The 24,425-nt window shown below is 39.2% G+C and overlaps 1 protein-coding gene across 1 annotated transcript in view; it reads left to right on the plus strand.

Moving 5' to 3' along the window:
* Window positions 1–22,397, plus strand: part of LOC122739389 (zinc finger protein 420-like) — a 74,669-nt gene extending 52,272 nt beyond the window's left edge. The window contains exons 7-13 of the mRNA XM_043981147.1: window positions 9,987–10,269; window positions 10,387–10,611; window positions 10,955–11,015; window positions 13,108–13,243; window positions 13,765–13,860; window positions 18,380–18,476; window positions 19,106–22,397. Coding sequence (XP_043837082.1) covers window positions 9,987–10,269; window positions 10,387–10,611; window positions 10,955–11,015; window positions 13,108–13,243; window positions 13,765–13,860; window positions 18,380–18,476; window positions 19,106–20,327 — 2,120 coding nt within the window. The 3' untranslated portion in view covers window positions 20,328–22,397. The remainder of the gene's footprint in view (window positions 1–9,986; window positions 10,270–10,386; window positions 10,612–10,954; window positions 11,016–13,107; window positions 13,244–13,764; window positions 13,861–18,379; window positions 18,477–19,105) is intronic.
* The last annotated feature ends 2,028 nt before the right edge of the window (window positions 22,398–24,425 follow it).

A 24,425-nucleotide genomic window follows, 5' to 3' on the forward strand; every position in this document is an offset into this window, starting at 1 on the left:
GATGAGCAGTTCTCAAGTAGATTAAGCTAGTTCATTCCCTAAAAGGTAGGGAAAGTGTCCCTAAAATTTGGCTGACCCAGGGAGCTAAGGCCCAAATGGTCCAGTTAATTTAAATAGCTTTCTGCTTGCCTCAAACCATGTTGAAGTGACTATCTGTTCAGCTAACGGCATAAAAAAGCCCATTCATGTTGACTCTGGCTCTTCAGACTCCCAAGGCCATGAGTGTTATCACATCCTTGTCTATTAACCTGGCTTATTTCCATAAGGAGATGAGGAATGCCCAAACAACTGCTGCATTCTTATTAAGTATCCTTTTTATGCTATGGATAATTAAACATCCTTTTGTTAAATCTTGATTGACTTATGAGTATCTCATTTCATTCCAATATTGGAGTTATACTACCAGCTTGAATCCAACTCAACTCACAGCATTTAGCATAGCCAGTAGTAAAATGAGTGCAGGAAAAAGTTTACAGGGAAGGTACATTCATTACCAGATCTATCCTCCCTTCATTGTTTTGATCTGCCTTAGAGAATCTGAGGTGGCACCAAGAAAGTTGCATGTGAACTGGCTTAGCACATTGCATGGAAAGAGACAGATTCCCATTTTTTAAAGACTACAATAAGACAAGCAGCTGCTGAAGGTACTAATAAGTAGTGCAAGTGGAAAGGGTGATAGTGTTGGGGGCAGGGACAGGCTTTAGGAAGGAACTTTTAGTCAAATTATGAGAAGTATGGTTTTTGACCAAGAAGTTTTGTGAGAAAATGTGTTGTATCCTTCTAAAATCAGTGTTGTATGACTTGAGAATGGGAGTGAGGATGAAACTTGAAAATTAGAGGTTAAAAAATCTTGGACTGGGGGCAGCTAGGTGGTGCAGTGGATAAAGCACTGGTCCTGGATTCAGGAGTACCTGAGTTCAAATTCGGCCTTAGACACTTGACACTTACTAGCTGTGTGACCCTGGGGAAGTCACTTAACCCCCATTGCCCCACAAAAAAAAAAAATCTTGGACTTCTCCTTTTACTCTTACTAACCGCACGCCCCCCCCCCCCCCATGAAAAAGTTTTACTCCATAGAGAGAATGTAGGGTGGAAGGGCATTCACCACCAAGGAAGTGGGAAGGTTAACCATACAAGAAGCTTAAGTGGCAACTAGATGAGATGCTAGAGTGAGGGTGTGATTCATTAGGGCCAATTTGGTATCCACATCAGTCTTATAAGTTTGGAAAAGTTGTAAAAAGCTTTACTTTTTTTGGGCCAGTTAAATCAGTTGTTACAGATGGAGACTTTCCTTTGTCCCTTTTTAGGTAATTTAGATGGACAGTAATGCATAACTGGCCCCATAAAAGTGAATTCGCATTGAAGCCAGTTCCCTCACATTGAGGGAAGAGTAGGGAGAGGTCCTAAATGAAAGGGGTATGGTAAATTTGATCTATGTGCCTCCCTCCATTAACTTGCCATGCTCAATGATAATGAGTTGGGGCAATTAGATCCTGCCTTCATGTGGATGTATTCTTGGTTTTTTTTTTGTTTGTTTGTTTTGTTTTTTGCAGGAAATGGGGGTTAAGTGACTAGCCCAGGGTCACACAGCTAGTAAGTGTCAAGTGTCTGAGGCTGGATTTGAACTCAGGCACTCCTGAATCCAGGGCCAGTGCTTTAACCACTGTGCCATCTAGCTGCCCCCATGTGGATGTATTCTTCATCTAAATGTTATATTTTAGCTATAGGTCTCCCTCCTCAAAATCATTAAGAAAGATGGAGATCACAGTAGATTAAATTTGACTGGGATGTCAGGAAAATGGCCAGGACACATAAATGCTGTCATTGCAAATAGAGCCAGTGGGATCAAGATTGACGGAATGAATATGGGGAGGAGGATCCCTCCCAATCACCCTTAGGTGTGGACAAAAATATGATTGTTCATACTATGCAAAAGATAATTTTTTTAAACAACTCAGTAGTACATAGAAATTATATTTCCAACTGCTGTAGTTTATTATGTAAGTTTTATTCCACATATTAGAATTCAATGATACATTTCAAAACATAGTATATTTAGTCAATGAGGTTATATTAATAAAGACTTGGTTCAACAGTGAATCAAATGAAATATGTAAAGTGTTCTTCAAACATTAAGACATTTATCTTGCTATCAATAATAAACTGGCTTATTGGGTTCTTAGAGACTTCTCCTGACTCCTTGCCCTGATGTTCTCCCTTTACTGAGTTACCTGCAAGCTCACTTCTTTCGAGTGGGACCCAGAACAAACTTCTGCACTGCCTTAAAGCAGCCCATACAGCTAGACTCTTGGGAGTTCATGGGTACTCATGCTTTTGGAAGTCCCTATTCTTTTGTTTTTTTGTTTGTTTTTTTTGCAGGGCAATGAGGGTTAAGTGACTTGTACAGGGTCACACAACTAGTTAAGTGTCAAGTGTCTGAGGCTGGATTTGAACTCAGGTCCTCCTGAATCCAAGTCCAGTGATTTATCCACTGCACCACCTAGATGCCCAGAAGTCCCTATTCTTTAAAATTTTTTTTTTTAATTTTTGAGGGTGGGGTGGGGCAATGAGGGTTAAGTGACTTACCCAGGGTCACACAGCTAGTATCAAATGTCTGAGGCTGGATTTGAACTCAGGTCCTCCTGGTGTTTTATCTACTGCACCACCCAGCTGCCCCCAGAATTCCCTATTCTTAAAGACCAGGTTAAGTGGGCTTTGGCAGATACTTTTTGGGTGGTGAGAATATATGAAAGCTTCCCAAAGTATCCATTCTCCATACAACTTTTGAAAAGAAGTTGCTTGCCTTGGCTCTGGTTGCTATTGAACAGGTGCTCAGAGTTATATCATCACTGTTCATAGTTGGCTGTCATGAAATGGGATATATAAAAAGACCCTTCTAACAAGATGTGTAAAACATAGCTCCTATCATTAAACCAGAATGGTATATTAAAAATTGCTCTTGTATAGGCCCTATGTATATTAGTGCACTTCACAAACAGGTTGTGGCCTCTTAACACTTGGGAGCAAATCTAATGAGCCTCCACTTCTGTGGATCTGGCTCCTGAGCAGTTCTTTTGTTTTTTACCTATGGCTAGTCCTTCCTAAAAGCAAGGCATATACGATTGTATTTCACTGGCCCTAAGTTGTCATGGGCTGAGCAATAGCTAGAATGGTTGGTAGGTGAAAGAGCACTGAGATCAGATAAGCTCATCATATACACTGATTCCTGGGTGGTGGTCATGGGTCTGGCTAAGTGGGTATAGTTCCATTGCCAATCTGGATATGGAGCCACTTTGCTATATTGTACTGAGTAAGGAATCATTTGATCCTCCTAAGGGTAAGGCAACTGTTCTTGTACAACTCCTTAGGCCAAGATCCATTTCCACCTAACCACCATTATTATTCTGTCCCTAACTAGCAAACTGGCTCTTACCCCATCTCAAAGCAAGAAGTTTGTCCCTAATTGACAAGATTGGCACTTCCCAGAAGTCATGTCCATCATGATTCAATATCAGCCTAAGATGAGAGATGGCTTTCTGGTTCAGCAGTTTCTAGGATTCAGCCTTCATAAATATATCCAATAAGGATAGAGTGCTTTTGGATAATTCCAGATGACTAGCTCTTCTCCTGTCCTTCCTTCTTTGCTGGCACAGCATTGCCCCAGGTCTCTGAGGTCCTTGTCTCCTCAGAGGGATCCACGTACCCTAAGGAAATAGCTTAGGTATTTTTCAAATGATAGCTATTTCCTCTTGGACAGTTTAGACAATGTATAAGAAAGGGCTTGGAAAGCTAAGGGGTGGTGTTCTTGGAAAGTGCCTTGCTTTTTTGAGAGCACAGAAAGTCAAACTATTGCCATATAACTATTAAAAGTTTGTAATATAACCCAGAAGAAAGGGGATCCTTTAACTGATACAGTGTCAAACCTGAGATTCAAGATGGTGGGGAGTTTTTACCCAACACTTTTGAAAGAAAAGGGTATCCCCTGAGTAGACATCTATAAAGAAACAAAAATTTGATATTTATCCAATGTGCCTCCTAGAGGTGGGTATCATGGATGGTGGCCCATGGAATAGAGGTGGTACAGGACAAGTATCAAAATTGGTACTAGGACAGGCTGAATATAAGGTGGCAGTGACCTCTTAATTACCTTATTGCAGTTGATCCTAAAATGTGATTTTTTTAAAAAAGTGAGTATCAGAGGTATCATCTGTGCAATGGCCCTGATGTTCTTGGTGCTTCTTTTTGTTCACTGTCAGCATTACATCAGGAGACCCACTGTGAACTGCATAGATCCTTTGGATATCTTACTACAGCTGAACCTGAACCCTGATGAAGAACTTGTCACTGTATCAATGGTGTCATCTGTGCTTTAGCCCTGATTTTCTTAATGTTCCTGCTCACCATCTCTCCTTTCATTGGAAGATCCATTGCAAACAGCTTGACCATTTCAACCTCTTACTACAAAAGACTGACCAGAGATAAGAATCAGTAACTATACCTAAAATTTCATAATTTATGCTATAGCCCTGATGTTTCTGGTGCTGCTGCTTCTTCTTTTTTGGGGGGGAGGTGAGGCAGTTGGAGTTAAGTGACTTGCCCAGGGTCACACAGCTAGTAAGTGTCAAGTGTCTGAGGTCAGATTTGAACTCAGGTCCTCCTGACTCCAGGGCTGGTGCTTTATCCACTGTGCCACCTACCTGCCCCTCTGGTGCTTTTTATGCTCATTCTCATCACTTTACATCAGGATAAGCATTGTGTGATGAGTAAAATTAAATACGGTTGCCTTATTTCTGTCCCAAATTTGGTGAAAATTAGCTGGGGTTTCTAATATATTTGTTAGTTACAAATTAGAAGCTTAAGCACCAGTTTAGGAGCATTAAGCATTTATTAATGCATACCAAGTATTAGTAAAAAGAGAATACTTGGGTCAGAAAGTTAATAAAAGGCCTATCTAGCCTAGAGCTCCAGCCTCGCCTGTTTTTTCCTCCAAGTCCTCCAACATAAGCCTGTCTGAGAGACCACACTGCCTGTAGAAGCTTTCTCTGTGTCTGGAGGAGAGCTGGTCCTTACACTTTGCTTCAAGCTAATTGACTAGCATCACCCAAATTCATTGGTTCACTGGACTTGAGGGTGGTCCATAAGCAGAATGTGCCGAGGTCAGAGAACCCACCCCCTGAGAGCCAGCATCTCAGGTAGGTATGGTTTCAATCAAGTCAACTTCAAGTGAGTCAATCAGCAAAATCAATCCAATTAATCTTAATATAATCAATTCTTTCCAGCTGGGGCCTTTGGACATTCCAAAACCCATTATTTTCTCACAAATCAACTACAGACTTTTAACATCATCCACCATGTGATCAATATTGTTGAGATACAGGATTCTTTTGAAGTAGGGAGACAGCTTAGGATCTTGTCTTCGTTCTCTTCCACATTTGGTCACTCCTTCAGTGGGAAATTAAATCTTTTGTTTTTTATATCTTTCAGACTCTTAAAATTTTCTTTTTCTTCCATTATTGTCTATGTCCAATTCCTTGTAATCCCAGGATATTTCATCCGTTAATCACGCTAAAACCATTTAAATGGTTGAAAGTCTTATGGAAGATCTGGAAGTCCTTAACCCCCAGGGATGGAGTGTGTTGGATAAATATCTACTAGTGTTCACTACTGTCTTTCCTGCCATGTGGGTTGAGCTGTTTCTTTCCCTGGAAAGCAAAGAATCAGTCCCCAAGACTTGATTGGCCCTAAAGGCTAAGAATCAAGCCACCTAGCTGATGATACATCTTTCTGGTGGCCTCAGGTCATGTTGGAATGTCTTCTTGGTTACAAAGGGCTTTTTATGCCCACTCATGCTGAAGTTGTTGTTCAGTTATTTTTCAGTCATATTTGACTTTGTGACCCCATTTGGAGTTTTCTTGGCAAAGATACTGGAATGGTTTACCATTTCTTATTTTTGCTCCTTTATAGATAAAGAACTAGGACAAACAGGGTTAAGTGGCTTTTCCAGGTTACACAGCAAGTAAATGTCTGAGGCTGGATTTTAACTCATCTACGAAGATGATTCTTGCTGATTTCAAGTCCAGTGCTCTAGCCACTGTGTTACCTAACTGCCAAAGAAGGGGCATACAAATTGGAAGGTATCTCAAGGCCTTGGAGTCTTTACACACTGTCTGAAAGGATGTTTCCATAATTCATAAATCTCATATTAATTTCACCAAAGACAACATGATGGTAAAAATGCATATTACGTTGCATAACTGAGGATATACTTGTAATATATACAATAATTCCAAACCATACCCAGAGTATACATAGTCACATTGACAGATCAATGATAAATGAATCTAAATGGCTGATAATATTACATTATTACATAATCTTCTTTTAGAAAATAAACCACATCATCTTGTACATGAATTCCCTATCTAGTATGACAATAACAGATACTTGAAGTGATAATCAATTTATCAAAAAGAAATAAAACATCAATCAGCAAGACTCAATATTCAATGTTTATTGATAAACCAGGCAATAGGGTTCAATACCCCCCCCAGCTTTTTAAAAAACATAATCCCATAAACAAACTCATTAAACCCATGGTTCTCTTCAGCTTCTGAGGCCCAATGGCCCCACAGCATATGCTTAAAATGTCTTTTAAATTCACTCCATTTAAAAAATTGAATTAAAAAGAAAGCAAAAGAAACAAAAGTCAAAATCAAAACAAAACCAAAAATAAAAAAGCAAAAGATTTGCTAAGTACCCTTTTGTGTTCATGAGAAAACTTAAGTGGTGAATTCCAGGTCTTTTCAATGCCTTTCAAAAACAAAAACAAATAAACAAAAAAATGGTTTTAAGGAAGTAGGGTTAAGTGGAGGGAAGGGAAAGGGTGGGGGAGGTTGAGGTAGGCCAGAAAACAAGGCCATGTGCTTTCAGTGGTTTACCTGTAGAAGGAAAAGCTTGTTAAAGTTAAGTTATTATATTGCTAGAGTTTGGGATACACCACATTGTTTTAATTGGTTCCCCAATTCTCTGTATGCCAAAGTGGTAGGGGTTTCTGAATTGTCATTGATTTTTCTAATGCTGTCATAATGTTCTTTATGGTAGAAAATGTGGAGGTTTATTCAACTGATGAATGATTACATTCAGCTGGGGATTCAGGGTCAGGTTTGCTCACTAGGACTGATTTAGAGGCTCCTCTATCTAGCAGACAATCATAATACGTGTCCCTAACTTTGAGGGTCACATGGGGTTCGTTACTCTGGGGAGGTGAATGGATTGGTATAAGGGGGTTTATATAATCAGGATCTGGAAATATGTAGCTTTCAGTATTTATTTTCCATCCCTCCCCTTTGTCTCATCAATCCTGTGCCCCACTCTGAGGGAGTCCATGGTTATCCTGATTCTGATCCTTCTGTACCTCCCTGATAGGGTCTACAGTTATTCTGATACTGTCTCTCTGTGTCCTCCTAAAAAGATTTATATCCATTTTGATCCTGCCTGTAATAAGGCCTGTAATTACCTCCGTTGTTTCCTTTATGATAAAAGTTTCCATAATTATCCCGATTTTCTCCCCAAAATTTCTCAAGGCTCTCGGGCCATTGCCCTCTTAAGTTCTTGTTTGCTAGTTCTACATTCCCTCAACAAGTGCCCTTGTTTATTGCAGTAAGAGCAAAATCTAGGGGGCTGATAGTGATTTTCAACTGTCCGGTCTCATTGCCTTGTTGTTTCTTGTACTGGAGCTAAAATGTCCTGCTGTTCCTTTCTTCTCTCTCATTTCCTTCATAAATATATGTTGCTATTTCTTTAAGTCTGTCGGGAATCAAACTATTCCAGCCTGGACACTGCCTTTTAAAATATTTCTGGATTTCTGGTAAGGACTGGTATACAAAATGAGAGCAGATAATATGGGCGTCTCTAGGGTCTAATGGGTCTAGTCCAGCATATTGCCTGGCATACTTACACAACCTGTCATAGAATCTATTAGGTCTCTTATCAGGTCCTTGAACTGTATCTATAAATTTTTGCCAGTTATCAGTCTTTCTAGTACAGCATTCCATTGCCTTCAGCAATGTTTCTCTTGCATCTTTAAAAATATCAAAATGCCTAGGGTTATTGGGGTTCCAGTCAGGGTCTTGAACTAAGGTTTGCAATATTTGGTTCAACTCCAGACAAACACAATCTTAAATCTGGTTCTGTATTGAATTTATAACTGTATTTTGATTTAAAACTTGAATGAAATGAAAATGCTCATTCACACAACTATGTGCTGGGAAAAGGTATGAGAATTTAATGTCTTGTCTTGCTGAGAGATAGAAATTCATTTAAAACATTTTTATCTTTAAACCATAATTTGAAATTTCATAGTAAAGATAGTAAACTTCAGTTACAAAATTAGTCTCTAATAGTTTATAATGCCAAAAGTTTCCACAATCCAGGATTTCAACCTATCCATATCTGTCCATCTTGTAAAATGCTTGTCTGTATCTTCCAATAAGCAATAAGATTGCTAGAGGGAGATTCCATTGATGTACTAGAGGACTTTCTCAAATTCTCTTGGGATGGTTATAAGTGGAACTATTTGGCTGTGTGTGGTTTGGTTTTGTTTTTTTCAAATGACCAGACCAACTATTTGGAGGGGAGAAAGTCATACTGAGTTCATTTATCTTTACATCAGTCATTTCAACTTAATTAAGCAAAAGCATTTGATACAGAGACCCCAGTGGATAATGTATACAATATTCTGTCCTATGAATCCCTTTGCAGTTTTTCTTCTGCTAGGCTACTATTTTCTTGTTATGTTATGATGTTTCAGTAAGTCAGAGGGCCACTAAGAAAAAAGTAAATTGGTAAATCCTATGTATGGAGAAGATGGGGCAGTGAATGAGCAGGGAAGCTTGCAAGTATTGGAACAAAGACTGAGCACAAATGAATGAGATTTTCAATTTTGGTAATTTCCAAACACATTCCAGGCCATACCTCTTTAGAGCTTGGGCAACACGGTACCCAATGGTACTGGAGAGATCAGAGCACAATTGATTGGGTACTGAGTAAAACTAATGCTAGGGAGAAAGAAAACTCTTATTACTGTGGTAGATGCCCAGGGGTCAGACTTGATTGACTTAGTAGTGTTTGAATTGGGTGTGAATGAGGAACTACTAAGTACCCACTTAAAGGTGATTAGATTTTAGTCACTAGCCAATCCTGAGGAGAGTGTGCTCTCAGAGGCTATGAACTGCACAGCCCACTCTTAGCCAATAAACTTGAAGAACCTCCCATTTCTGGGAGGAGGACAGGAAGTAGAAAGCTAAGGGTGGGAGGGGATCTTCCTCTTTTGGTTCTAGACATCTTCGTGGTGGCAGAATTTCAAGTGGGCTGTTAAGAAAGGAAAGGTTTCTGTCTCTTTGGCTATACGGAATAGATCCAAGCTTTAATAAATCCTTAAAAGCCTAAACTCTTGGTGAATTTATCAGTGATTTTTAGCCAGTTTTCCCCAAAACTGGGGGACAGATTAGAAACCACATCTAGATTTTTAAACAATACACTACTCTCTGATGGAATCCATAGGTGGCCTGAAGTTAGTGTCACCTGGTGGATAAATTCTACATTATATCCCAACCCCAGCCCTCCTGGTGGGTTAATTAAATAACCACAAAACAGCCTGGGCACACTGTAGCTCGAAGAAAGCAGGGAAAGGACCCAGATGTAAGTGGAGCACCAGTAGGTCCTCTACGTAAGCAATGGGAATACAAAGACAAAAAAACTGTGGCCCCTGCCTGCAAGTCACTTATATTCTACAGGGCAAAGCAACAGGTATACACAAGAAAACAGACCAAGCAAACACGTGGTCAGGTCTCAGGAGGGGGCAGAAAAGGCCGCACGTGAGGAGGAGCTTCAACTGAGCAGGGAAAGAAGCCGGGGATCAATGGATTGAGGTGTAAGTGGTACTAGCCACATACTGGAAGCTCCTCGAGTGGAAACAGGGTTTTCAGTGTGGTCTTGTTGTGCCTGCTTCTGGCATCTGGCCTCATCCCGAAAAGAAGCTAAAGAAACAGACCTTCGGCAGCAACTGGAGGAGAAAACTGGCATTTCCCAACAGCCGCCCTCTTCTGTTCTGGGTATGCGCACAAACCTCCTCTGCACGCCCACTCCACTTCCGGAAATCCCAGCCTCAAAATCCCGCTTCCCTCAGGATAGGGCGGGACCCTCTATGGCAGTTGTCACGGAAACCTTAACACGCACCAAAGTGCTGCGTCCCCAGGCCCCGGGAGACAGGTGACAGAAAGTGGCGGAAGGGGCGGGAGGAAGTGCGCTCTGACATCTCTTCCGGTTCGCCTCTGCTGTCACTCGGGCAGCCCAGCCCGAGCTGGGCTCATGGAGTGTTACTTAGAGTCTCCTCAGTTCTCCCCGTCCCGAGCCGCGAGCCGGGAATCCTGCGGCCTTTGGCCCACCGTCCCTCCGTCCCTCCCACCGTGTCCCGCGGCCTTTCCCTGCTTCTGCCGCCCCCGGCGAGCTGAGCTGCCCCCAGGGATCGGGGGTCTGCGCTGAGCGGAGCCGGCTGCCAGGCCCTGCCTCGGGGGTCTGCGTGAGCGCGGGGCCGGGCGATTCTCTTGACAGGTGCCTGGTCCGGCCCTTTCCTGGACTAGCCGTCCCCCGCCGGCCCTTGAGCCCGTCTCGTTCTCCCTGTCTGCGGGGAAGGAGAGCTGGGCACAGCCCCACGTCCCGCCACCCCTGAGCGCCCGCCCGCCCGCCGCGTCCTGGCCAGGCTCCCCTCGGTCCCCCTCCGGGAATGGGGCTGGAACGGCGAGTGCTGCTCGTGTGCCCGGCCCTGGAAGCCGGGGCCTGGGCTGTTCGTGAGCTCCGTCCGCGGGGGAAGGGAGGACGGGAGGGCTAGTCCTGCCCGTGGTTTGGAAGGGGCCGGGTAGACTAATGCTTGTCTTTGGTCGCTTTCCTTTCCCAGTTCTGTCCTTCTCCAGGAGGGCCGGATGGCCCCTGTATTCCCGGCAGCTCCAAGCTACAAAGTGAGTTCAAGTTTGTTCTTTCGGGGAATGAATTATACCTGAGTCCTCGAGGGGAAGAAACATCTGTTTCTCATCCGTGGCCTGGAACCTAAGAAATGGGACATATCTCGATTGAGCCAGGCATCAAATCTCCTTGGGCTTTGGTTTCCTCGTTTGTAATTGGAGGAACTGGACTAGCTGGTGTCCAAGGTGCTTCTCTCTGTTTCTGCATCTATTATTGTATGCTTCCTAGCCTCATCAGCAGGTAGAATTGAAAGTTGAGAGAAGACCATAGTAATCCTGTGGCCCAATTCTCTCATTTTAGGGATTTGGGAAAAGCCCTACAGGGAGAAGTGGTAACAATTGTTATTTATTCAACGTTTGAAAGGTTTATAGAATCTTTTCAGACAGCTTTTTAGGGCCTTGAAATAATTGTGCAGATAACTTACATTAGGTAAGAGGTAAGGTTTCATCCAGGTCTTCTTGACTCCCGGTCAGCACTTAATCCACAATGTCATTGGACCTTTTCAGTGGTCACACTGGTAGCAGGTAGCAGAGCCTGGATTCTGCTGCAGGTTCCTTGACTCTTGGGGCTCTCTCTGTTTTATACCATATTATCATTCTGGGCAACATGCTCCATAGTAAATGTGTTTTCTACCTTGGCTGCATGTATCCCTCTCTTTCCATTCAAAGTTAAATCATTCAAACTCTGTGATTGCTGAGTCCTAAGCTGGGTGTTGTAATGGATAAAAAGATAAATCATATGAAAATACCGTAGATTTACATTAATCTCTTACAAGTTACACAGCATTTTCCCCACAGAAATGTGCAGGTATCGAAAGCAATATTTCCCCATTTGGCTGATGAAGAAACTGACAGAGAGGAGAAGTGACCTTCACTCTATCATAGCTAGGCAAGATTTAAAAAGGTAGAATAAGTTCCAAAATGAGTTAGTTTAAACAAATACATCAAATACATAATACATTCATAGAAGGAAAATAATATAGAATCTGTTTGTATATGAATCTTTTCCTTCTTATCCATCCTTTTATTTTTTCTTTTAGCTGATCTAGAGGTTAACCTTATTGGCTTCAATACAAAAATTTTTGTCGTGGGAGAGGCAGAAGAAAAAATAAGACCTGGTTGGCAACCATCTCTATGTTAAATCCAGCTCAGAAGGCAGTTGGAGAAAGAAAAATAATTAAGGCAAATACAGTAATGCACACATCTGAATTTAAAAGTTAACTGTGAGAAGCTATTCATGGAATTTTATTGTGTTAAGCTATAATATGCCTTAAAAGTTAAATTGTTTAGGAGGCAGTGTGATAGAGTGATGCATATGGTTCCTGGATGACTTGGGTTTCAATCCTACCTCTTCATAGACTTAACTGACACAGAGCAAGTATCCATTTTCAAGCTGATTAATCTCCTTAACTCTCACTTTCAGTTAATACTTCCCACAGGTTATATATGAAGAAAGTATTTACCTCATAGGCTCTTTTCAAGGTTCAAATGAGATAATATCCATAAAGTAGTTTGCAAACTGAAATTCTTTACAATGTCACCTATTAATGTTAAAGAAGAAAGTGCCATTTAGGGGGTTTTAATGGTAGACATGTTTGAAGTAGTCTGAAATGGTACAAATAGAAAGAAATGGCAGTGGATAATGTTAATCAATGGAAATGATATTTGAGTATTGGAGGATGATTGCTTCTTTGCTTCTGATTGGAAATCAATAATACTTGAATATTCTTAATATTAGTATTAGGTATTTAATTTAAAAACAGTTGGTCATTTGAATTGTGTTCTCTCTTAAGAAGATGATGATGAGTGTGATGGGGTATCACACTTAGCTATTCTTAGAGTCATTTTCATATCTGTAAAGTGAGAATGATAATTCTTGCCCTGTTTCACAAGAAATTTCTAGAATAAAGTATTTCATAAACTAAACACATTAGACATGTGTTTTATTATGCATATATAAAATACATATATATGCTATTGCTGTTCATAAATTGTGAAAGGCACATCGTTGATACTTGTAATTGTATTAAACCTTAAACATCAGGAACTTCCCCCCTAAAATTTCTGCCAAATTTACTGTTCCCTGAAGATCCAAAAGGAATTGGTAACATTCAAGGATGTGGCTGTGGACTTTACCCAGGAGGAGTGGGAAAACCTAGGCCCTTCTCAGAAGGAGTTGTACAGGGATGTGATGCTGGAGAACTATAGGAACCTTGTCTTCTTGGGTAAGGACAGATGTCCTCTGTGCCTCAGATTCTTTTCATTGTGGCAATTTTTCTTCCCTTGTTAAAATAGCATTTTCTAAGTGGTAAACATTTGAGAGTTATTGTTCGGCATGCAGAAACCAGTTTTTGTTGCCAATGAAGCTGTACCTCTGTTCTTTAGTCCCAGATGAATGGTTTTTCCTGTGTACAGCTGGAAACTTGCTGCTTATTTGTGTTGCCTTTGAGATTGTAATCTTCCCCATTCTCTGTACCTTTAGGTTTAAGATTCTCCTCTAAAGGTCCAAAGCAGATTCTAAAGACAAAAAAGTTTCATCTTCTTAGTGGGAGTGGGTCAAATGTGATTTGTAATGGCAAATTCTCTATATGTAGCCCCAATGTTTCTCAGGAATACAGTGTAATTGATTGTTCAGAGGCACTCTAACATCCTTAGAGCATACCTCCCATGCTTCTTTATCCCAGAGATGGAGTGAGAATATGATAGGGGCCTCTGGCCTCAATACTTCTTCATTTCCAATGAACAGGACTTACAGTTTGGAAACCAGATGTGATCTCTCACTTGGAAGAAGGGAAAGCACCTCAGATCCAGGACGGAGAAGTACCAAGGGCCATCTGTTTAGGTGAGTCAATGAAAACCAGGCATCTGGATGTTGTAAATTATACCTTAGTTGGTCTTTCTGGGGAAGAACCAGTGAAATATTGGTTTTAAGTTTCCTTAAGGGCCCCTAAGTCTCAAGAGAAAAGAGCTGTGGCTATGTCATATGAGTTATCAATGAAATAGTTTACTTATATCTGTACTCTCTTGAATTCCTTCATTATAGGGGAAGACTTTCCTTCAATCAAAAATAAGTCTTTCTCTTCCCTTTCTTCCTTGGGGTTATTTAATCCCCAACAGCCATTCTTTTGCCTCATCTCCCTTGGTCATTCCTTTAAAAATTTTTTTTTCAATTAAGAAATTATTTTCTCTTTGTTTCTCCTCCCTTTCTTGAAAGAAAAAAAGAAAGAAAACCAAACTTGGAACAGATTTGTAGTCAAGAAAAACAAATCCCCGAATTGGCCATGAAATAAAAGCATAAAAATAAGCAAAGAAGAGATTACTACCCCTTTTTACTGAAGAAATGATAACAAATAAACTGGGAAAACACAAACAAATATCAAGAAAACACTAACAAAATCTTGCTGAAACAGTCAACAGTTTCAGAAAACTAGGTTATAAAACCCACAAAAATGAAAGTACTTTTACATAACCCTGATTGCCTCTGAAAAACAAAATCACAGATTTAGTACTCTTTTTTTTTTTTTTGCAGGGCAGTGAGGGTTAAGTGACTTGCCCAGGGTCACACAGCCATAAGTGTCAAGTGTCTGAGGCCGGATTTGAACTCAGGTACTCCTGAATTCAGGGCCAGTGCTTTACCACTGTGCCATCTAGCTGCCCCCAGATTTAGTACTCTTAATAATCAAACTACCAAGGAGTTACTTGATAGAGCTAGACAACATAATTTCTTTGGAGGAACGAAAATTCAAAAATCTGAAGAGAAGATTTTTAAGTCGGAAGGGAGGATGGGTTGGGGGGCAGGATAGCACTTCCACTTGTTATTAAACAGACATCAACAAAATAACTTATTATTTGTTAAAAATTACAAAAGTATTTCAGTAGAAAGGACTAAATGTATCAGAAATAATTGCAGTCATTGTTAGATAAGTCTAAAAATAAAAATTAGTTGAGGAAGAACTCACAATTTGGTAAGACCTGATAGAAAAAACTGAGAGAAATTAGACTTGAATTAGGTTTAGACCAGCATCTTACACAATACTGTAATAAATTAAAAATGGATATACAACCATTATATTACAGATCATATATGAAAACATTAAAAAGAACAAGATCCAGGTTTATATCACAGCAATTACTGGGGGTAAAACTTTAACTTTTTTTTAAAGAGTAAAGGGAATTGACACTTAACTAGCTGTGTGACCCTGGGCAAGTCACTTAACCCTCATTGCCCCCCCCCCCCAAAAAGAGTAAAGGGAATTAAAAACTATAAAATAGATTGTTTTAGTTACATGAAATTGAAAGGTATTAGTACTGTCAATATAAGTAACTGGGATAAGGAGGAATGCTGTCATGTAGGAAAAACACTTCATAATGTGCTACCTAAGATACACACACACACACACACACACACACACACACACACACACAGAGATATGTAGTATTGTATGTTCTTGTTCCATATATATATATATATATATATATATGTATATATATATATATATATGTATATATATATATATATATATATATATACACATATACATACATACATACACGCACATGGACACACAGACACAGACACATATATGGAACTAATGAAAATATACAATACCAAAAGCCTTTCCTCAAAGGATAAATGGCTAAAGGATATATTTTTTTTAACTCAGAATTACAGATTGTTAGGTAGTGTTAAAGATTTCTCTTAAGTCTTTAATAAGATGAGAAATGCAAAAACAGAAATTGAGAAAGGATAGAAATCTTAATGTGGAGGGAAATTGAGTAAGTCATAATTGAACTTCTAAAGAATGGAAAAAAACAAACTGGCCCAACACCATGATCTTGATTAATTTAGAAGTGAATGCTCTTAAGTGTTTATTTGTGTGTTGGGTTTTTTGGGGTGGGGCAATGAGGGTTAAGTGACTTGTCCTGGGTCACACAGCTAGTAAGTGTCAAATATCTGAGGCCAGATTTGAACTCAGGTCCTCCTGAATCCAGGGCTGGTGCTTTATCCACTGCGCCACCTAGCTGCCCCCCTTAAGTGTTTAATGGCAATATATACCTCTTATAAGTAAATTCATTCCAATAGGGAAAGAAAAGTACTCTACTCGGTTTCTTTTACCAAGTAAATATAATCGTTCTGCCAATTTTAGGAAGAGATAAAGTAGAGAAAGATGACTAAAGGAAAATAGCCCTGATGAATAAATACAAAGATGTTCTGTCAAATTTAAGCAAAGAATATATAATAGTATGTTTAAAAAAATGTACAGTTTTCTTGATAGCTAAGTTGAGACAAGACTTGCTTTATCAACTTACTATCCCAATTTTCCAAAGCATCTTTTCCAAATTTTTCATCCCTTCTTAAACTTCCTGTGGCTCCACCTAACCCCACCCTGTCAAATTAGATCCTTGCTTCATATTTTACTGAAAAAATTGAAGCCATTTCCTAAGAGCTCCTTCTTCTCCTCTCTACCTCATCTTATATAACTCAGATTCCTTTTGCCACTGTCTCCTTCTTGATTCTTGTCTCACATGAAGAGGTAGCCCTTTTTGGTTCTAACCCTTCTACTTACTCAAGGGATCTTATTCCATCCCATCTCTAAAAGATTGCCACCTCTGTCATCCCCACTCTTTCACTTATCTTCAATTTCTGTCTACTGGATCTTTTTTTGTGGTCTACAAAAACATTCCCATGTGCTCCCCATTGTCAAAAATCCGTCACTTGATCCTTCCATCTCAATTATCATCCTATAAGTCTTTTGCCCTTTATGGTTAAACTCCTTGAAACAGCTGTCTGCAATAGGTGCTTCCTCTTCTCTTACTTTCTTCTTAATTACCTACAATCCAGGTTCTGATCTCATCATTCAACTGGAACTACTCTCTCAGCAGTTACCAGTGATCTCCTAAATGCCACATCAATGACCTTTTCTCATTTCTCATCCTTCTTGATAATGTCAACCACTCTATTCTCCTTAATACTCTCTTCTCTCTAGGTTTTTGGTATACCACTCTCTCCTGGTTCTCCTCCTACCTATCAGACTTTTCCTTCTCATCTCCTTTACTGGATCTTCGTCCAAATCATACCCAGTAACCATGGTTGTCCCACAGGGGACTGTCCTGGGCCCTCTATACTGCTTCACTTGGTATTCTTATTACCTCCCATGAATTATTTATCAGCACATCTGTGCTGATGACTTTCAAATCCAGCTGAACCTCTCTGCTGACCTCCACTTTTTTTTTTTCTTCGGGGCAGTGAGGGTTAAGTGACTTGCCCAGGGTCACACAGCTAGTAAGTGTCAAGTGTCTGAGCTTGGATTTGAACTCAGGTCTTCCTGAATCCAGGGCCGGTGCTTTATCCACTGTGCCAACTAGCTGCCCCTGACCTCCACTATTTTATTGCCAACTATCTTTCAGACATCTCAAACTAAAAGTTCTGTAGATATCTTAGACTCAATGTTACTAAAACTAAACTCATTATTCTTCCCCTTAAACCCTTCTCCCTTTTGGTTGAGGGAACCATCATCTTCCCAGTCCCCCAGGCTTACAACCTAGGTGTCACCTTTGACTCTTCACTCTCCCTTCCCTGTAACCAATCTCTTGCCAAGGTCTGTAGATTTTACCTTCATAAAATCTCTTGAATAGGACTCTTCTCTCCTATGATACTGCCATCACATTGGAGCATGCCAGCATCACTTCATGCTTGGACTATTACAGTAGACTGCTGGTAGGTCTACTTACCATGTCTCTCCCTGCTTTTGTCCATCTTCTGGTAACCTGTCAAATGATTTTCTAAAATGCCAGTTTGTTCATGCTACCCATATACTCAAACTCCAGGATTTTCCTATACTCTCAGGATCAAATATGAAGTTCTTTGGTGTTCAAAGCCCTCCATAACCTAGCCCGTCCCATTACCTTTCCAGTCTTCTTGTATCTTATATACCCTATCCCACTATTTTCTTTGTTCCAGTGACACTGACCTGGATATTCCACAAACAAGATATTCCAATTCAGCTCCAGGCATTTTTTTTTCTCTATCCCTGGACCATTCTCTCCTGGCTTCCCTGACTTCCTTCAAGTTTCAACTAAAATTCCACCTTCTACAGGAATCTTTTCCCAATTCCTCTTAATTCTAGTGCTTTCTCTCTTAATTATTTCCTATTTATCCTATACATAGCTAGTTTGTGCATGTTTATTTACTTATTTTCTCCACCATTAGACTGGGAACTCCTCAAGGGCAATGACTGTCTTTTGCCTTTCTTTTTATCCCCAAGTCAGTCCAATGCCTGACACATAGTAAGTGCATATTAAATGCTTACTGACTAACTTTCAGGATTAGCTCAAAATATTTACATTTTTGTTTCTTTTAGATGGGAAAACTAGGCCTACAACTGAGTCAACTCAGGAAAGACTCAGAAGGAATAGTTTCCATATCCTACAGAGGAACCAAGAGGAGAAACTTTCTAGGCAAGTAAAACAATCATTCAACAGAAAACTCAGAATATGTGGTGCTATTGTCAGGTAAAATTCAATTTATTTACTTTAGCAAGTTTCTATATATGAAAATATCTCCATAAATGTAGTATATATTAATAAAATTTCTAATAATATTCAAATTTAAACAACTGAAATTTGACTATACTACATATGAAAATTCCTTCAGTTTATATTTCAAATGTTTTCAGTAGTTTAGAACAGTTACCACTAATCCATACATAAAGACCAGCCAAAGGCTTAGTTTTAAAGTATATTCTTATCTGTGTTTTATTGTATTTTTATCTATTTTGTTAAATATTTCCCTATCACACTTTAATCTTGTTTGGACCATATGGGAGTACTGTGGACTGCATGTGGCCAGGGCCATCTTTTTGATACCTCTGATTTAGAATATATAGAGAGAGTAGACATTTTGTGCATATAACACATACAACTACAATTCATCCATTCTCATTATGGAGGTCCTATTGGAGAAAATCTTCATAAAAGTAATGAATACAAAAAGGCCAACTAGAGTATATACCTTTTGCACAAAAGATAATTCATAGTAGAGAGAAGCTTTATGAATGTATTTATTGTGGAATGCTTTTTGGTTCTAGCTTTACTCAACATCAGAGCCTACATATTGGAGAGAAACCTTATGAATATCATATATATGAAACAAAATTCCCCTATGACAAATACCTTAATGACAGTCAGAGAATTCACATTCAAAAGAAGCCATGTGAACATAAGGATTATGTGAAGGCCTTTGACCAGAGATTACAATTATCTCCACATCAGAAACTGGATACTGGTGAGAAACCTTATGAATGTAACTATTGTGGGAAGGCCTTCCGCCAGAGTTCACAGTTAATTGCACACAAGAGAATTCATACTGGAGAGAAGCCTTACAAATGTAACCGTTGTGGGAAAGCCTTCCGTATTAAAATATACCTTACTATACATCAAAGACGTCATACTGGAGAGAAGCCTTATGAATGTAACTATTGTGAGAAGGCCTTTTGCCAGAGCTCACAGTTAACTGGACATCAGAGAATTCATACTGGAGAGAAGCCTTATAAATGTAACTATTGTGGAAAAGCTTTCCGTTGGAGTTCACTGTTAAGTGGACATCAAAGACTTCATACAGGGGAGAAGCCTTATGAATGTAAAGATTGTGGGAAGGCCTTCTGCCGGAGTTCACAGTTAACTCGTCATCAAAGAATTCATATTGGAGAAAAACTTTATAAGTGTAATGATTGTGAGAAGACCTTTCATCAGAATTCACAGTTAACTGTACATCAGAGAATTCATACTGGAGAGAAACCTTACAAATGTAACAGTTGTGAAAAGGCCTTCCACCAGAGTTCAGAATTAACTCTACATCAGAGAATTCATACTAGAGAGAAGCCTTATAAATGTAATAATTGTGGGAAGGCCTGTAACCGAAGTTCAGAGTTAACTCGCCATCAGAGAATTCATACTGGAGAAAAGCCTTACAAGTGTAATGATTGTGAGAAGGCCTTCCGTATCAAAGCACACCTTACTAGACATCAAAGACTTCATACTGGGGAGAAGCCTTACAAATGTCATGAATGTGGGAAGTTCTTCCGCTGGAGCTCACAGTGGACTGTACATCAGAAAATTCATACTGGAGATGCCCCTTACAAATGTAAAGATTGTGGAAAGGTCTTTTGCTGGAGTTCCCACTTTACTGAACACCAAAGAATCCATACTGGAGAAAGGCCCTATAAATGTAATCATTGTGGAAAGGCCTTTGGCTGGTCCTCACAATTTACTCAACACCTGAGAATTCATACAGGAGGAAAAAACCTATAAAGGTTAAGAATGTAAAAGGACCTTACCTGGGAGTATACCCTTTATTCAAGATCAGAGGAATTGTTTTTGAGAGAAGTTTTATAAATATGATGTATATAGAAAGGACTTGCACTAAAGTTCATAGTTTATTCAACTTCAGATACTATACAGTAGAGTGATGCTTACATGAAGCAAACAATGTAAATGAAATGATTATTGCAAAACTTACTACAGCAATATACACTTTATCATGTTTAGCATGAGAGTTCATCTCATGAATGTAATTAATGATTATGAGAAGGCTTTGCCTGATAAAGGCAAGAACCCTTTTTTCAATATTGAAGAAGCACAGATACTGGAAAAAACCCTCATGAAGATAAAAATTTTTGAATATAATTAATGTGAGAAGACTTTCAGTCAGAGTACTTAATTGAGCTGTTTTTACAAAATGAGTAATTCTAAGAGAAAGAGTTTTAGAAGAAGGCTTTCCACATATGGGGGACAGTCAGTTCAAAGGAAAAGAATTGGAAGATAGAAAAGCAAGTAGGCCATTGTGATATGATCAGTATCTACCAGGGTGTTTCTTCTCCTTTGCTGTGTAGGTTAGGGTGATACTTTCCTTAAAGGATAACGAAGATGTCTCCAAAATTTATTGATTCAGGAGGCCAAGGCTCAAATTACTTAGCTGTCAAAACAATTTCCTTCCAAACTCAAACTATATTAAAGTGGCCTCTGGTTCACATTTTAAAAGCTTAAAAAAGTCTGGCTTTACAGACTTGTCAGGCTGCTGGAGTCACCTCAGGTGACTGCTGACCTGACTCTTTTCTACATGGAGATGAGGGATGCCTTACCTATTCAAGCCAACTGCTGAAGTCTTATTGAGTATCTTTTTTATGTTATAACTGATTAAATATCCTTTTTCTAATTGTTGAATGACCTGAGTGTCTCATTTCATTCCAGCTAAACTACCAGGGACTAGTTTGAATTTTCCTTGCATTTGGCATAGTCAGAAGTAAAGTGGCTGTAGGAGAAGGCTGATAAAGTAAATTAAATGATATATTTACTATTCGCTGATTATTGCTAATTTTCATGGAAAATCTGAGGTGCTTTAAGAAAACCAAACTGGCTCAACACATTCAATAGCTATAGACAGCTTTTTGTTTTTTAAGGACTGTACAATGAAAGGAGAAAAGCACATGCTGGAGCTAGTATTAGTAGCCCACATTGAATGGGTGATGCTGGTGGGGGTGGGGTGGGGGGAACCAGTCTCGGGAAATGACAGGACTAGGATGGGAAGTAGTCTTTGACCAAGAAGTTTCACTGGAAAAGGTACTATATTCTACTGAGACTAGTGCTATAAGACATGAATTACAAGCAGAAATGAAGATGAAACTTGGAAATAGGTACTTAAAAAAAAAAAAAGGATATGGGCTCATGCTATTACTTATCCCCTGGAAAGAGTTTTGCTCATAGAAAGCAGAGAATGGATACCTTCTCACCACCAAGGAACTGAGAAGGTTTCCAAAAAAACAGTTTAAACTGAAACCTCATGAAATGCTCGAGTTGAAAGTGTGATTCATTGGAGCTTATTTGGGTATCCACATCAGAGTTCTGTGGGCTTGGAGAACTCTGAGAAGATATATTTTTCTTGTGCCAACTGAGTCATTTAGATTCTTTAGATATAAAATACCCTTTATCCTTTTTGAGGTGGGTTCAGATGAAGAACACTGCAAAACTAATCCCATAAAGATGAATTCCCATTGGATCCAGTTCCCTATTTAGGGGATAGATGGTAGGAAGTCTATGCAATGGATGGGTTGACTTTCCAAAAGGAAAGGGGTTTAATAGGTTGGATCTATTGGGTCTATTTGTCTTCAAATAAGTTTTAGAAGCAAAATAAGTCCAATTAGCTACTTCAACACATGATTCTATGTGGTGCTTTTAACCTTGTTAGAATGTTGTATTATTCAGTTACTTGGCTGGAATTTTTCAGTGTTTGGATATTCGCTTTTAAGTCACAGTTCTTCATGAATATTACTAAACTTATTATTTATTAATTTTTTAACATATTCATAATGATGAATAAAAAGTTTGAAGACTATTGAAAATATTTAGAAAATGAAAAAGGAAAGCAATCAACTTGCCAGTTTGTTTTAAATCATTATACAATGGTTAATAATAATAAAACATGAATTTATCATTGAATATTTTTATGCTATTCTGAGTATCCAAGCCACAGGACCTTCATCCCATTTCCAGCCAGCAAATAGGCTGTCTACCTTGTTTGAGAGCAAGAGGTTTGCCCCCTGTTAATAATTTTGTCATCATGTCCTTGACAAAATTGGATGTTCTGTTTCCCAGAAATCATTCCCATTAGAAACCAGTGTCACCTTGATGGGAGGGCAATGGTTTTCTGGTTCAGTGGTTTCTAGGATCTAGCCTTCACAAGATTTACCTGATAGGGAGACTGCTTTTGGAAGTTCCAGCTGACCAGATCTTCTGCTACTCCTTATTCCTTTGCTGGCACAGAGTCACCTAGGGTCTTTCAAGTTCCTATATCCTCAGAGGCCTCCAAATACCCTGAGGAAATAGCTCAGTTCCCTCTGGTATGTCTTTCCTCGTGGATGGTTTGGATAATGTCTAGGAAAAGACTTGGGGTACCAAATAAGTATTCTTGGGAGTTGTTTTGTTTTCCTGATATCATAGGGAAATATATCAGTTGTGATCATAACCACTGTGAATATATATTGTAACCTAAAAGAAAGGGGATCTTCTAAAATATGGTGGCAAATCTGAGATCCTAGATGGATGTAAAGGAGAATCCATATTTAATGCTTTTTGACATAAGTAGGTAGCCCCTCAGCAGATACATCTAAAGAGGCAGAAATCTGACATTATTTCTCCCATGTGACTTCTAGAAAGGAAGATATCATGGATGGCAGTCTATATAACTGAAACAAATAAAAAGCCTGAGACAGAATTTTTGGATAATTAATAATCAATTTATTAATTATGCTAGCAATAATAAATTAAGGTCAACGGTTTCTCTTATAACCAAAGACCCTGAATGAACATCAATGAAATGTTTAAATACCTTTGGAAAAGGGGATGTCCCTGAGGGTGAAAAATCAACTCTGATTAGTTAACAATGAGGGGGTGAACATATAAGGAAGTGGCTAAAACGTCTTTAGCTTTCCCTATGGAGTATGTGACTTGATGAGACTCAGCTTCCTCTGGCTATATGGACAAAGAGATCAATCTTCACCCAGACCACTTAAGTTGTTGAACAATGGGCTGCAATTCACCTCAGATTCTTTTTACCCTTTAATCAGAAATAAGCTCTCTCAGGTGAGGTCCTGCTCAAGAATGAGGGGAACGCATTGTCAGCCCTGTCCTAATAATTGGTTATTTATGATCAAAAAGAGGATCATTGGGTCCTGTATATAAAATTGGTTATTAATGTAATAAGATAATCCTTATTCTCATTTCCCCATTTGATGCTATTAAGAGATGGAGTTTCCTCAATGAGTCACTAACATAATGACAAACACTTCATGAAAGGTTTTTCAACTATGGGGCTCATGAGGGGGTAAAAGGGAGAGACTGACACATTGATGTGAGCTACTGGAGGCAGTCTCCTTTGGTAAGCAGACTTTACAGATAAAAGGCACATAGGGAAAAAGTAAATAGAAAAATAAAATTGTCCATTTCATAGGTCCATCAAATCTTAAGGCTCAGACATCTCATCTCATACAGCTGTCTGGTTCTCTGGTCCTCTAGAGATCTCTTAGGCATGGATGGGACTTCAGAGCAGCTTCTAGCAGTTCAGGTTGCTTAGTAGAGATCCCTTTTTTCTGCTAAAATATTTTATAAAATAGATCTTAAACCAATTTTTAAGTTTATTTTGCTCATAACCAAGTTAAGTAATGAGAGTTAACTCAAACTCTATGTTTTTACTAACAAGAAAATCAAATTGAAAACCTTTTAGATAACCAGAGAATTTACAATTTTAGGTTAGCCAATTGTCATGTTGATATATCTCAGAGGAAATTCAAATACAAACTGAAAAATTAAGCTGAACCCAATTTTTATACTTGGCATTGTTCATTCCCCCATTAG

This window comes from Dromiciops gliroides, chromosome 2, assembly GCF_019393635.1.
Source record: "Dromiciops gliroides isolate mDroGli1 chromosome 2, mDroGli1.pri, whole genome shotgun sequence".
Taxonomy (NCBI): Eukaryota; Metazoa; Chordata; class Mammalia; order Microbiotheria; family Microbiotheriidae; genus Dromiciops; species Dromiciops gliroides.